Source organism: Somniosus microcephalus, chromosome 3, assembly GCF_052327205.1.
Source record: "Somniosus microcephalus isolate GS21.2 chromosome 3, FLI_Smic_1.0, whole genome shotgun sequence".
Taxonomy (NCBI): domain Eukaryota; kingdom Metazoa; phylum Chordata; class Chondrichthyes; order Squaliformes; family Somniosidae; genus Somniosus; species Somniosus microcephalus.
This window is the reverse complement of record NC_140989.1, coordinates 242,689,157-242,702,502: the sequence shown is the minus strand read 5'-3', so window position 1 is coordinate 242,702,502 and position 13,346 is coordinate 242,689,157. Positions and strand designations below refer to the sequence as shown.

At 49.1% G+C, this 13,346-nt stretch overlaps 1 protein-coding gene across 3 annotated transcripts in view; it reads left to right on the top strand.

Annotated features, from left to right (window-relative positions):
• Positions 1-13,346, top strand: part of nos1apa (nitric oxide synthase 1 (neuronal) adaptor protein a) — a 640,829-nt gene that overhangs the window by 418,145 nt on the left and 209,338 nt on the right. For all 3 annotated transcript variants that reach the window (XM_085982290.1, XM_085982289.1, XM_085982288.1), the window contains one exon: positions 13,189-13,346. In XM_085982290.1, the coding sequence (XP_085838416.1) occupies positions 13,189-13,346 (158 nt within the window). The remainder of the gene's footprint in view (positions 1-13,188) is intronic.

Below are 13,346 nucleotides of genomic sequence, written 5' to 3'. Positions count from 1 at the left end.
ACTCCTGAACGTTCTAGCCCTTCCAGCTCAGCTTCCACAGCAGGTCGTATCGCATAAGGTACCGGTCTGGCTTTGAAAAATTTCGGGTTTGCATGTTCTTCAACCTTGATGTTTGCCGTAATTCCTCTCAGTGTTCCCAGTCCCTGTTGGAACACCTCTTTAGCATCGTCCAATATTCTGGACAATCGTTTAGGTTTGACATCTTTTTTTACCGGAATCTACCGTTAGTGCTTTTAAGGAATGCCAGTCCATATTTATTTTCCTAATCCACTCCCGTCCCAGTAGTGGTGGACCTCCCTCAGGTAGCACATATAAGTCCATTCCTCGGTTTTCTTTGCCCTTGTGGACCACCTTTACCTCTATCTTCCCGATGGGGTATACTCTTTGCCCCGTGTATGTTTTCAATACAATCGCCGTATCCCGTAGGGGAATATGTGGGAATAACCTTTTGTAATCTTGCTTATTCATGACCGTCAATGCCGATCCAGTGTCCAATTCCATCTTCACTTGGACTCCTGCTATCTGAAGTGTGACCCAAATTGTTTGGAGGTCTGCTTCCTTACCAACATTGTGTACTCTTAGACTACCCAGTTCATTACTGCTGGAGTCTGAATCTGACTTCTGTTCGTTCGAACTGTTCTCTGTCACCTTGTGTACCTTTCTGTACTTTTCCTGCGGTGACTTTTTGTTGCTGGTCTTCTTTCCTGACCGGCATACTTTAGCTATGTGACCAAGCCTGCCACATTTTCTGCATTCCTGATTTTTGAACCAGCACTGGTTCTGATCGTGCGTTGTCTTTCCACAACAATAACATTTTACTGTACCCAAGACCATTTGATTGGTGCTGAGTTCCGGTGACCGTAGCTGCATTTCCGCCGTGCCTCTCGCTGCGGCTTTGTGCGATGCTGCAATAGTGACAGCTTTATCAAGCGTAAGATCATTCTCCTCAAGCAGTCGCTTTTGTGTTCCTTCTTTTAACAATCCACACACAAATTTATCTCTCAGCGCATCTGCTAGTCCTGTTCCAAACTGACAGTGCTTTGATAGCTTACACAGTTCAATTAAAAATTCAGCGTTGCTTTCGTCTTTCAGCTGCGTTCTTCTGTAAAATTTAAATCGTTCCGCTATCATCAGCGGCGTGGGGTTTAAATGATTTTTCAGGACTGTAACAATATTCACGAAAGTCTGATCCGCCGGTTTATTTGGTGATAGAAGGTGCTTCAATAGCCCGTATGTCTTCGCACCCATTGAGCTTAATAAGGTTAGTGCTTTCTCATCATCTGGTACCTTATTTGCTTTACAATAAACTTCCATGTGTTCTACATACGTGGTCCAATCTTCGATATCGCTATCAAAGGTATTAATGTTCCCATGTTTAGGCATCCTTGCAAGTTTTTTTAATTTTTCTTTTTCTCAAAATGGTGGCTTCCCGCGCTTGTCTTCTTCCCCCGCCTACTAAAATGGCGGCTTCCCGCGCTTGGCGGTCTTTCCCGCGCTCGTCTTCTTCCCCCGCCGACTACAATGGCGGATTCCCGCGTTTGCCTTCTTCCCCCGCTGGCTGCAATGGCGATTGCCGTGCTGCTGCCGTTCTCGCCTCCCCAGCGGTTCTCAATTCCCCGACGCTGCTTTGCCTCGCAGCCCCGCTTGCAGCCCCGGTCCTTTACACCGGCTGCGTTTGAGTTCTCCGCGGCTCTTGTGCCTTAAGCTGCCCCAGTCGCTGCGCCTCTCGGCCTCGATTGCAGCCCGGCCCTTTTTACCGGCCGTGGTCGAGTTCTCCGCCCTTTTTCCTCCGTTTTCCCTCCCCCACTCCACAGTCAACGCGGCCGACTTTCTGCTCGTGTCGCTGATTGGCTTACCCACCACCGTGGTAGAAGGGATGATCACTGCCTGTCGCTGATGGAGGGCTTCGTGGTCAGAATTTTCTTTTTAACCCGGGTTCTCGATGCCTCCCGTGCGATGGTGCTCAGCAGGATGATGAGGGCGGATGCCTCTTCTCGACACCCGTTCTGAGGACGAAGCTGCCTTGGATGTAAAACTGCCGCAGGGTAAGATCGGACTCGTCGCCACTGTTAAGTCTGTGTGTCCCAGTTAAGATTACTATAAATCACTGGACACAGACCACAAGAATAACTTTAACAGGTCTTTACTATTCGGAGGTCAGGGCTGAACTGCCCAGCAAATCCCTACACAACACTTATATACCGGTGTGGTCACCACCGGTATTACAGTATACAGCAGCCAAGAGAAAGTAGTACATCTCTTAAGGTAGTTCTCTTAAGGTGGAACAGGTTACATACACCACAGTCCCCACAAGTTTTGTGGGTGCAGGGGGGGGCGGGAATTAGTCGGTTTCGGTCTAGCTCCAGACCAAATGATCTGGAGGAACAGCAAAGCTGCTGGGGTTTTATAAGAGGCAGGAATATGAGACCACGCACAGCAATGCCTCTATGCAATTTCCTCACATTGTTACATGTGTGCTCGGGTTCTGTGAAAGCCACGTGCTATCCAGCCTGGCTGTACTCAGATGGCATGTGACAGATACATCTCATTCACAAGAATAGAAAAAATATTTCTGGTGGGAGTTAATCGCCGTATGTATGAACTTCGTAAGATTTTCATCTTTTAACACAACAGTTCGGACTGGGCAAGTGGAAGGCCTGTGGAAATCAAAAGACAATGTTATGTACAGCCCTTAAGGTGCTACTGTAATAAAGGCAGTGCCCATTTAAATGTCCATTTACACTGTGTACACTCAAGCAGTTGATTAATGCCCTAATTCTTACCTTGGCTGGCACTTATCTGTTTGTTCATCTGAACAGGACAGACTAATACCTGGCTGTTTACTGACTGCTGGACACCAGCCAATGTAAATGTCCTATTTCAGTTGCTGTAAACTGTACTATTACAGTTAATACAAAACATCATTAACCTCATTGAAACATATAAGATTCTGAAGGGGATTGACAGGGTAGATGCTGAGAGGTTGTTTCCCCTGACTGAAGAGTCTAGAACTAGGGGGCAGAGTCTCGGGATAAGGGCTCGGCCATTTAAGACTGAGATGAGGAGGAATTTCTTCACTCAAAGGGTTGTGAATCTTTGGAATTCTCTACCCGCAGAGGGCTGTGGATGCTGAGTCGTTGAGTATATTCAAGGTGGAGATAGTTAGATTTTTGGACTCTAGGGGAATCAAGGGATATGGGGATTGGGCGGAAAAGTGGTGTTGAGGTAGAAGATCAGCCATGATCTTATTGAATAGCGGAGCAGGCTCGAGGGGCCGTATGGCCTATTCCTGCTCCTATTTCTTATGTTACATCGAAACATAGAAGATAGGAGCAGGAGTAGGCCATTCGGCCCCTCGAGCCTGCTCCGCCACTCAATGAGATCATGGCTGATCGTCCAAATTCAGCACCCTGTTCCTGCCTTCTCTCCATATCCCTTGATCCCCCTAGCCTTAAGAAATATATCCAACTCCTTCTTGAATATATTTAATTAATTGGCCTCTACTGCCTTCTTTGGTAGAGAATGCCACAGATTCATCATTCTCTGGGTGAAGAAATTCCTCCTCATCTCTGTCCGAAATGGCTTACTCCTTATCCTTAGACTGTGACCCCTGGTTCTGGACTCCCCGACCATCGGGAACATCGTTCCAGCATCTAGTCTGTCTAGTCCTGTTAGAATTTTATAAGTTTTAATGAGATCCCCTCTCATGCTTCTAAACTCCAGCGAGTACAAGCCCAATCGACCCAATCTCTCCTCATAAGTCATTCCTGCCATCCCAGGCATCAGCCTGGTGAATCTTCGCTGCACTCCTTCCATGGCAAGAACATCCTTCCTCAGATAAGGCGAACAAAACTGCACACAATACTCCAGATGTGGTCTCACCAAGGCCCTGTACAACTGCAGCAAGACATCCTTGTTCCTGTACTCAAACCCTCTCGCTATGAATGCCAACATACCATTTGCCTTCTTAACTGCCTGCTGCACCTGCATGCTTACTTTCAGCGACTGGTGCACAAGGACGCCCAGGTCTCGTTGCACTTCCCCTTCTCCCAATCTATTGCCATTCAGATAATAATCTGCCTTCCTGTTTTTGCCACCAAAGTGGATAACCTCGCATTTATCCACGTTATATTGCATCTGCCATGCTTCTGCCCAATCACCCAACCTGTCCAAATCATACTGGAGTTTCTCGGTATCCTCCTCACAGCACACACGCCCACCCAGCTTTGTGTCGTCTGCAAACTTGGAGATATTACATCTAGTTCCCTCATCCAGATCATTAATATATATTGTGAATAGCTGGGGTCCAAGGACCGATCCCTGCGGTACCCCACTAGTCACTGCCTGCCACTCGGAAAATGACCCATTTATTCCAACTCTTTGCTTTCTGTCTGCCAACCAGTTCTCTAACCAAGTCAATAAGTTGCCCCCAATCCCATGTGCCTTAATTTTACACGCTAATCTCTTATGCGGGACCTTATCGAAAGCCTTTTGAAAATCCAAATGCACCACATCCACTGGTTCTCCCTTATCTATTTTACCAGTTACATCCTCAAAAAATTCCAGTAGATTAGTCAAGCAAGATTTACCTTTTGTAAATCCATGTTGACTTTGTCCGATCCGGTCACTTTTTTCCAAGTGTTCTGCTATTACATCCTTTATAATGGACTCTTCCCCACTGCCGATGTCAGGCTTACCGGTCTGTAATTCCCCGTTTTCTCTCTACCACCCTTTTTGAACAGTGGGGTAACGTTAGCTACCCGCCAATCCATGGGTACTGTTCCAGAATCTATCGAATTTTGGAAGATGACCAGCAATGCATCTACTATTTCTAGGGCCACTTCCTTAAGTACCCTAGGATGTAGATTATCAGGCCCTGGGGATTTATCAGCCCTCAATCCCATCAATTTCCCTAACACCATTTCCCTACAAATACTGATTTCTATCAGTTCCTCCCTCTCATTAGACCCTATGTTCCCTGACATCTTTGGGAGGCTATTTGTGTCCTCCTTTGTGAAGACAGAACCAAAGTATGTATTTAATTGGTCTGCCATTTCTTTGTTCCCCATTATAAATTCCCCTGATTCTGACTGCAAGGGACCTACGCTTGACTTCACCAATCTTTTTCTCTTCACATATCTACAAAAGTTTTTACAGTCAGTTTTTATGTTACCTGCAAGCTTACTCTCTAATTAATCCCTTTGTCCTCCTTTGTTGAATCCTAAACTGCTCCCAATCCTCAGGTTTACTGCTTTTTCTGGCCAATTTATATGTCGTCTCCTTGGATCTTATGCTATCCCTAATTTCCCTTGTTAGCCACGGTTGAGTCACCTTTTTTGTTTTATTTTTATGCCAAATTGGGATGAACAAATTTTGTAGTTCATCCATGCGATCTTTGAATGTTTGCCATTGCCCATCCACAGTCAACCCTTTGAGTGTCATTCCCCAATCAATCCTACCCAACTCGCACCTCATACCATCGTAGTCTCCTTTATTTAAATTCAGGACCCTAGTCTCCGTTTCAACTATTTCATTCTCCATCTTAATGAAGAATTCTATCATATTATGATCGCTCTGACCCAAGGGGCCTCGCACAACAAGATTGCTAATTAATCCTTTCTCATTACATAATACCCAGTCTAAGATGGCCTGATCTCTAGTTGGTTCCTCGACATATCGGTCCAGGAAACCATCCTGTATACTCTCCAGGAATTCCTCCTCCACAGTATTGTTACTAATTTGGTTAGCCCAATCTATATGTAGATTAAAGTCACCCATGATAACTGCTGTGCCCTTATTGCACGCTTCTCTAATTTCCCGTTTGATGCCATCCCCGACCTCCGCACTACTGTTTGGAGGTCTATATACCACTCCCACTAACGTTTTCTGCCCCTTGGTATTTTTCAGTTCTACCCATACAGATTCCACATCATCAGAGCTAATATCCTTCCTTTCAATTGTGTTAATCCCCTCTTTAACCAGCAATGCTACCCCACCTCCTTTTCCTTTTTGCCTATCTTTCCTGAATATTGAATATCCCGGGATATTGAGTTCCCAGCCTTGGCCACCCTGGAGCCATGTTTCCGTAATCCCAATCATATCATATTCGTTTACCTCTATTTGAGCAGCTAATTCATCCACCTTATTACGAATGCTCCTTGCATTAAGACACAAAGCCTTCAGGCTTGTTTTTTTAATGCTCTTAGATCTTTTAGAATTATTATTTACTGTGGCCCTGTTTGATTTAAACCCTTGATTTCTCTGCCTGCCACTTTTGTTTTTCTCCTTCCTGTCTTTTGCTTTTATCCTTGTTTCCCTTTCTTCTGTCTCTCCGCTCAGGTTCCCAACCCCCTGCCATTTTAGTTTAAACCCTCCCCCAGAGCACTAGCAAACACTCCCCCTAGGACATCGGTCCCGGCCCTGCCCAGGTGCAAACCGTCCATTTTGTACTGGTCCCACCTCCCCCAGAACCGGTTCCAATGTCCCAGAAATTTGGAATCCCTCCCCCTTGCACCATTCTTCTAGCCACGTATTCATCTGAAATATCTTTCTATTTCTACTCTGGCTAGCACGTGGCACTGGTAGCAATCCTGAGATTACTACCTTTTAGGTCCTATTTTTTAGTTTACCTCCTAACTCCCTATATTCAGCTTTTAGGACCTCATCCCGGTTTTTACCTATAGCGTTGGTACCTATATACACCACGACAACTGGCTGTTCACCCTCCCCTTCCAAAATGTTCTGCAGCCGCTCGGAGACATCCTTGACCCTTGCACCAGGGAGGCAACACACCATCCTGGAGTCTCGCTTGCGGCCGCAGAAACGCCTATCTATTCCCCTTATAATAGAAACCCCTATCACTATAGCTCTCCCACTCTTTTTCCTCCCATGTTCTTATGAATAATGTTCTCATGAATAAAGTTATCATGCTACACCACAGTGTATCTGTACTCAGAGAACACACTGGGGCGATTTTCATGTCGTGTCCCTCAGGCATGTGGGGCTCCCCCGATGGCATCCGAGGGGGAGGGTCAATCGATTCTCCTGGTCGGTCATCATTGTCATTGAGTAGGTTGTGCAGCCAGCACTAAGTGCACTGTTTGGGAGGGCAGGAGATCCGACAGGGTGGCACTGATCATTAAAGGGGAGAGCTGGAAAGATGTGGGGGAGGGGGTCGACAGAGCAGCTTACTTCACGAATGGAAAAATTTAAAGAGCACGCCCAGCAGCGAGGAGCTGTAGTTAATGAAGCCATATGGCTCAAAATCCTTCAACAAACCCAGGGAATATGAGTGCCAGGCATGTTCCCAGCTTCCGCTTACTGGCAGCCACTTAGCTCCTTAAAAAAAGCACTGGGAATGGCCAGCACACGCCCTGTACTGTTTGTGATTTGTGGGCGATTTGCGGAAGTAGCGCTGCATTACTTGACCCCCTGGTTCAATATTTTCATCAGGCTCCCGCCTGTTTAGGGCAGGAACGCTCACCACCTAAATCGAGGTCACCTGAAAATTAGAACGGGCCGACCTTCAGCAGCAAGTTGCCGTTTTGGTTCTTTTTTGTTGCAGTTTTTGTTCCACTACCTGTTTACAGGTAGCGAGAGAACACCGGCTCTGCTTGTATAAGCTGGGGAAAATAAAATCTGGTCTACGCTTGACAGCAAGGAGCTCCCTGCGGAGAAGCTTTAGGCTCCTGCTCTGCTCTGCGACATCGGATATCGGCGAGGTTCCCTAAAATGAGCATTAGGTACCTCACGAGCATTAGGTACCTCATTTACAAATGTAAGGGCCCGAATACCTGTTTTTGGTATCCGTCGGGGATGCCTGAAATAATCGCCCGACCCAATATCGGGTGGAACGTCTTTCAGACGTTCTTTGGGCATGGAGCCTTGGTCCCCAAAATTGGCCTTTGGTGCACCCATTAAACAGGCACAACGAAGTTCCAGTTTCTAGCCCTACATTTCTACTTTACTCAGGCAGTCACTTGTCTCCAAACATATTAATATTGGCCCAGAAATTCCATTCGCAGCCCTCCCGCAGGCGGAGGGCTGCAATTTGGAAAAATCTCCGTCTGGACCGGTGGGCTCCCGGGAAGCGCAGAGTTCCGTTGATGTGCCTCTTCAAACTGCCGGTGTGCAGGGCACACGTGTATCCCAGGGGCGCAGCTAGTTCGCAGCGTCCCTGGGATCACGTGGGCCATGGGGAGCCAATCAGAGCAGGGAATCTCCCAATCATAGATTTGACAGGAAGACCTGTCAAATCGATGGCCCCGATTTTCCCGGAGCTGTCGGGCGGGGTTTCAGGCGGACGGGGGCTGAAAAATCGCAGAAATAGGGGGTCGCGACCCCCCCAGCCCGATTCCCCGCCCTGCCCGACTTTCACCCCCGTCTTTCAGCGCGACCCGACTCAGTCCCGTCCGCCGCAGGTGGGAATGGTCGGCGGGAGCCTAATGCCCAATAATTGGCATGTTTAATCCTATTTTCAGAGGCCCTTGGAATTTTCAGCCTTTCCCCACGTAAAACACGCCAGGTGGGAACACCGCTGATGAAACCTGGCGTGAACAATGTCGGCTTGCTTGCTTTCAGCTGCAGGTCAATCAGGACTGAAGAGATTTAATCAGCCAGCATTTGTAGGCTGCAGGGCCTTGTTGCTGAAGGTTTGGGGCAACTTGTTGAAGGCTTAGGCACAGCTGTGGAAGGTTGGAGCCTCACACACTTCTCCAGTGTGAGCTCCTGGGAAGCCCCTCTCACCACCCTCACTCAGCACTTCCTCAACAGAGGCATCTGCCAGAAGCATGGGAGGCCTTTTGTTCCTTCCCTTCTTGGCATTAGAGGATCTCCAGCAGCACAGGAGGCTGCAGCAGATCCAGCAGCAACAGCAGATCCACCAGCAACAGCAGGTCCAGCAACAACAGCAGCAGGAGCAGGAGCGACAGGCTGCTGCTCACCCACCTGAGGCAGCACAGGCCAGAAGGGGCCAGCGCATGGAAGGCTGTCGGCGCAGGAGATACCCCCCAAACATGGTCTACAGACACAGGGTGAGCTACCTCAACATGTCTGAGCAGCAGTGCCAGAGGCGGCTGCGACTTTCGCGAGAGGTAGTGACTGACATCTGTGCAATGCTGCAGCAAGTCCTGGAGCCCAGAGCACCAGGTCGACACCCCTTACCAGTGGCCGTCAAAGTCACCACCACACTCAACTTTTATGCCTCAGGCTCCTTCCAGGGATCAGCAGCAGACATCAGCGGCATCTCCCAGGCGGCCGCACACACTTGCATCACGCAGGTAACCGATGCGCTCTGCCCTCGTGCACAATCACATCCATTTCACCCGGGATCGCGCAAGTGTGAGGGCGCGAGCAATTGGATTAGTTCAGCTGGCAGACTTTCCAAGGGTGCAGGGCGTCATTGACTGCACACATGTGGCCGTTAGGGCACCCCACCGCAATCCAGGAGTTTTTGTCAACCACAAGGGCTTCCACTCCCTTAACGTTCAGCTGGCGTGTGACCACAAGAAGGTGATTTTGTGCCAAGTACCCTGGCAGCTGCCATGACTCCTTCATACTGCGCCAGTCTACTGTGCCTCCGCTATTCAGTCCGCCAAATGAACTTCAGGGATGGCTACTTGGAGACAAGGGATATCCCCTGCGCTTCTGGCTAATGACACCGTTGAGGAGACCAGCCAACAAAGCTGAGGAGCGCTGTAACTCCAGCCACATTTCTACCAGATGCATTATCGAGCAAGCCATCGGATTGCTGAAGATGCGCTTCAGATGCCTCGATAGATCAGGGGGAACCCTACAGTACTCATCAGCCAGGGTCTCCAAAGCCGTTGTGGTATGCTGTGTGTTTCACAACATGGCACAGCGTCGTGGCTTGCCGATTCCGCAGGACCAAGAGGCTCCTCACAGAGCCTCCTCGGATGAGGATGATCCTGAGGATGATGCTGAGGAGGAGGAGGAGGAGGAGATGGAGGACGGGAACAAGCATGCTGCAGTGGGCCGCCAACCAGCGGCACCAGTGCGCAAGAACATTGCTGGGCGAAATGCAAGGAACGCACTCATCCTGGGCAGATTTGCCTAGCCTAGTACATCAAACACTGCAACCTCACTGCTTCTTAACTGACCATGGACATTGGCCCATGCCTGCGCATTTCTACCTATTTGACCAGCTTGCTTACATCTGCAAGTTATCCTAAGTCCTCAATGTGATATCCCCATTCGCCAAATGACAGACGCCATAACTGCTGCAGCTGCCACCAGATTTTTTATGTCCAAGAAAGTGATGGCATTAAAAATATTTACAAGACTTTTCACCCAAGTGACTACCCTTGTGATTAGTGGTGCTTCATTTTTCTCTTACGCGTGCTCCTACGTAGTGCTACCCCTGTGGCTTCAGCAGATGTGGAGGCCCCTTGCTCACTTTCCTGCTGCTCCTGTCTCGACACGTTTGGCAGGCGTCCTCTGGGGTGGCGAGCCTGTGAGGGCTCACCAGCAGTCTGCTGCTCCTGCGGCTGTGCAGGGCTTGAGACTCCTATCTCACTGGGGTGTGGACTCGGCGGGGCTCAGACCGAGGGCTCTGAAGTGGCATGGAAGTGCGAGCGCGTGGAGGGGAGCCCCCGCTTCCTTGAGGTGTGCCAACAACCTCCCTCTCATGGGTCAGCTCCCCCTCAGCGCCTGCAAGTGGCTGGAGAGTACCTTGCTGCACATCAGGGGGGCCATGGGGACCTGTCTCTGTACTGGAAGTCCTGCTCAGAGGGACTTCCATGAAGGTCTAGTCTCGGTGCTCAATAGATGCCCATCGCTCCTCAAGAGATGTCATTCTATTCAGAGCACACACCATGTTTCCGATACCCTGGCGACTAAACTCCTCCATGGCCGCAGCCGTCCTCTCCTCGGCCGCAGCGCTCCTCTCCTCGGCTGCAGCCAGCATTGCCACAGAGGTAGCCATCCTTTCCGTGGTGATGCTTTGATGCGCCAATGACTCCAATAAGGCTCTGCTCATGCTCGCCTTGGACTCCTCCATTTGCTCCACACTCGCAGCAACCCTGGAGACAAAACCTGCCAGAGACTCCTGCATCTGTGCATGGAGATCCATCACCTCCTCTCTTGCGGATGGACCCAGAGGCATAGGGTCGACATGCAGCGGAGCTGAGCTGGCAGAGCTCTGTGCCCTCCGACGAGGACTCTCCACTGCTGTCCCTGTCTCCACAATCTGCTGATGCTCACTTGTGAGCTGTGATACACCAGGTGACAACACTACTCTATGTCCCAAGGTGTGAGTGTCTGCGCTGGTGCTGGGTGCGCTTACTTCTGCTGATGATGCGCCCTCAGAGGCTGGAGCTTCCTCTGAGGAGTCTGGCTGCAAAGCCTCTTCCTCCTGGGCAGTGGCGGCGGGCGCTCCGGATGGTCCCGTGGGGGAGTAAAGGGAAGAGTTAGAGATGTCATGCCAAGGCTACTTGCACATTGGATTTGGCAGATGCTCATAAGTCCAAATGATGTGGCTTCAGAATTATATCAGCAACTCATGCTATGTCAATGAGAAAGATGGGAAACTTTTCTGTCACCAGCTTGCAGGCTTGCTCCTGTCTCTCCTGCCCCAGCTTCCTCAGGCACGTCAGCCCCAGCAATCTCCAAAACTGCTTCTTCCCAGGGGGGTCAGGTGGGCGAGTGAGGGTGGTCCTCCTCCAGACTTCGCTCGTTCTCTCCTATTTTGAGCTCTCTTTTCCTGCAATGAGGGAGACAAGTGGAGTTTGAGTGAGAATGAAGGAGTGAGTGTAGAGATTGCATAGCAAAGATACTTAGAAGGAGACAAAGATGGTGTGAGGCTGCAAGACCAAGGGCCCTCCCTGTGTGCTGGCAGTTGTGTTACAAGCATCAGAGTGAGAGGCAGTGTGAGGGCTGCATGGTGGAAGAGTTATGTGAATGTGAGCATAGATAGAGAGAGAATGGGTAAAGGTGCATGGATGTGACTGTGAAGTTGGATGTGGAGGAGGTGATAGTTGAAGCTGAGTGCTGTTGGGGAAAGACAATGGGGAGCAGCCTGAGGATGATGGGAACTTCATACTTCCTTTTCCTGTGCGGTGTAGGTCATGGACACGCTTCCTGCACTGTATCCATGTACGACGGGTCATTCCCACAGAGTTCACCTCTTCAGCCACCTGCATCCAGGCAGCCCTGGTCTCTTTGGGAGACCTCTTCCTCCCTGAGATAGGGAAGAGGACCTCCCTGTGGGCCCTAAGCCCATCTACCAATGTCTGCAATGATGTTTCGTCGAATTTTGCGGCAGCTCGACCTCTGCCGCTGGCAGCAGCTGGTGCAAGCTCCTCTGCCATTCTGATAGACTGGATGGGAAGCCTGCAGAGGTTGAAAAGCTTGCTGGACACTTTAAAAGCACCACAAATGATGACATCATACTGTGGGGCTTTCTGACTGGAAATGGACAATCAGCAAGGGTCCCCACACGCTGGAACTTAATTGGCCACTTGAGGGAAAATTGCGTGCAGCTGGCTGACCCATTTATATTCGGGTCGGAACCCGACATTCGGGGAACCTGAAAATTTCCCGCGCGATCGAGAAAATCGGGGCTTATGAATAGAGATCACCCTCAAAACATAAGTAAAACTTCAAATACATTTTTTTAAAACATCACATTTTTAAAATGACTATAAATTACATAAATTAACTATTTTAAACAAAAATTTTGATTTTTGAAAAAAATAATTAAAGTTTTTTAACGGGGCTAAAAATAAACTTACCTTTCTTTAAAGTATTTTAAAATGATAAATCAGTGGGAAAATTTTTTTTTTTTACTTCAACTCTTAGCCAGGTAAGAGCAGGCCATGCGCCTGCTTTTACAGGCGCAAGAATTGTAAGGGTTTTCTGCGGGCGGAGGGTCTCCAAAAAACGGAATTCTCCACCTGCAGAGGCCCTGCTCCAGGGCAGGCGTCTGATCTGTTGAGAGCTTTCTTGACAGATTGGAAATGCCGGTTTCCAGCGCATGCGCAGTGCATGCCTAAAACCGGCATTTCCGATGTCCCTACGGGTGAGTACACAGTGCGTACACACCCGTAGGGATCGGAATTTCTGCCTCAATATTTTGCCTGTTTTTCAATTGAATGCTACCTCTATGTTTATTTGTGAATCTCTCCGTGTCTCACAGTGATTAATCCTTTGTTGTTTTGTGATCTGTACCAGCTCGACAGCTGACTGGCGCAGAGAAAAAGGCTTCGGAAGAGACCGATATAGACGCTATCGATCCGCCTCTACACGACAGTACAGAGGCTGACTTCAGCCGAGGCGTGACTGACTTGGACGCAGTACGAAAAGAACAGGATCTTCACAAAGTCAAAAAG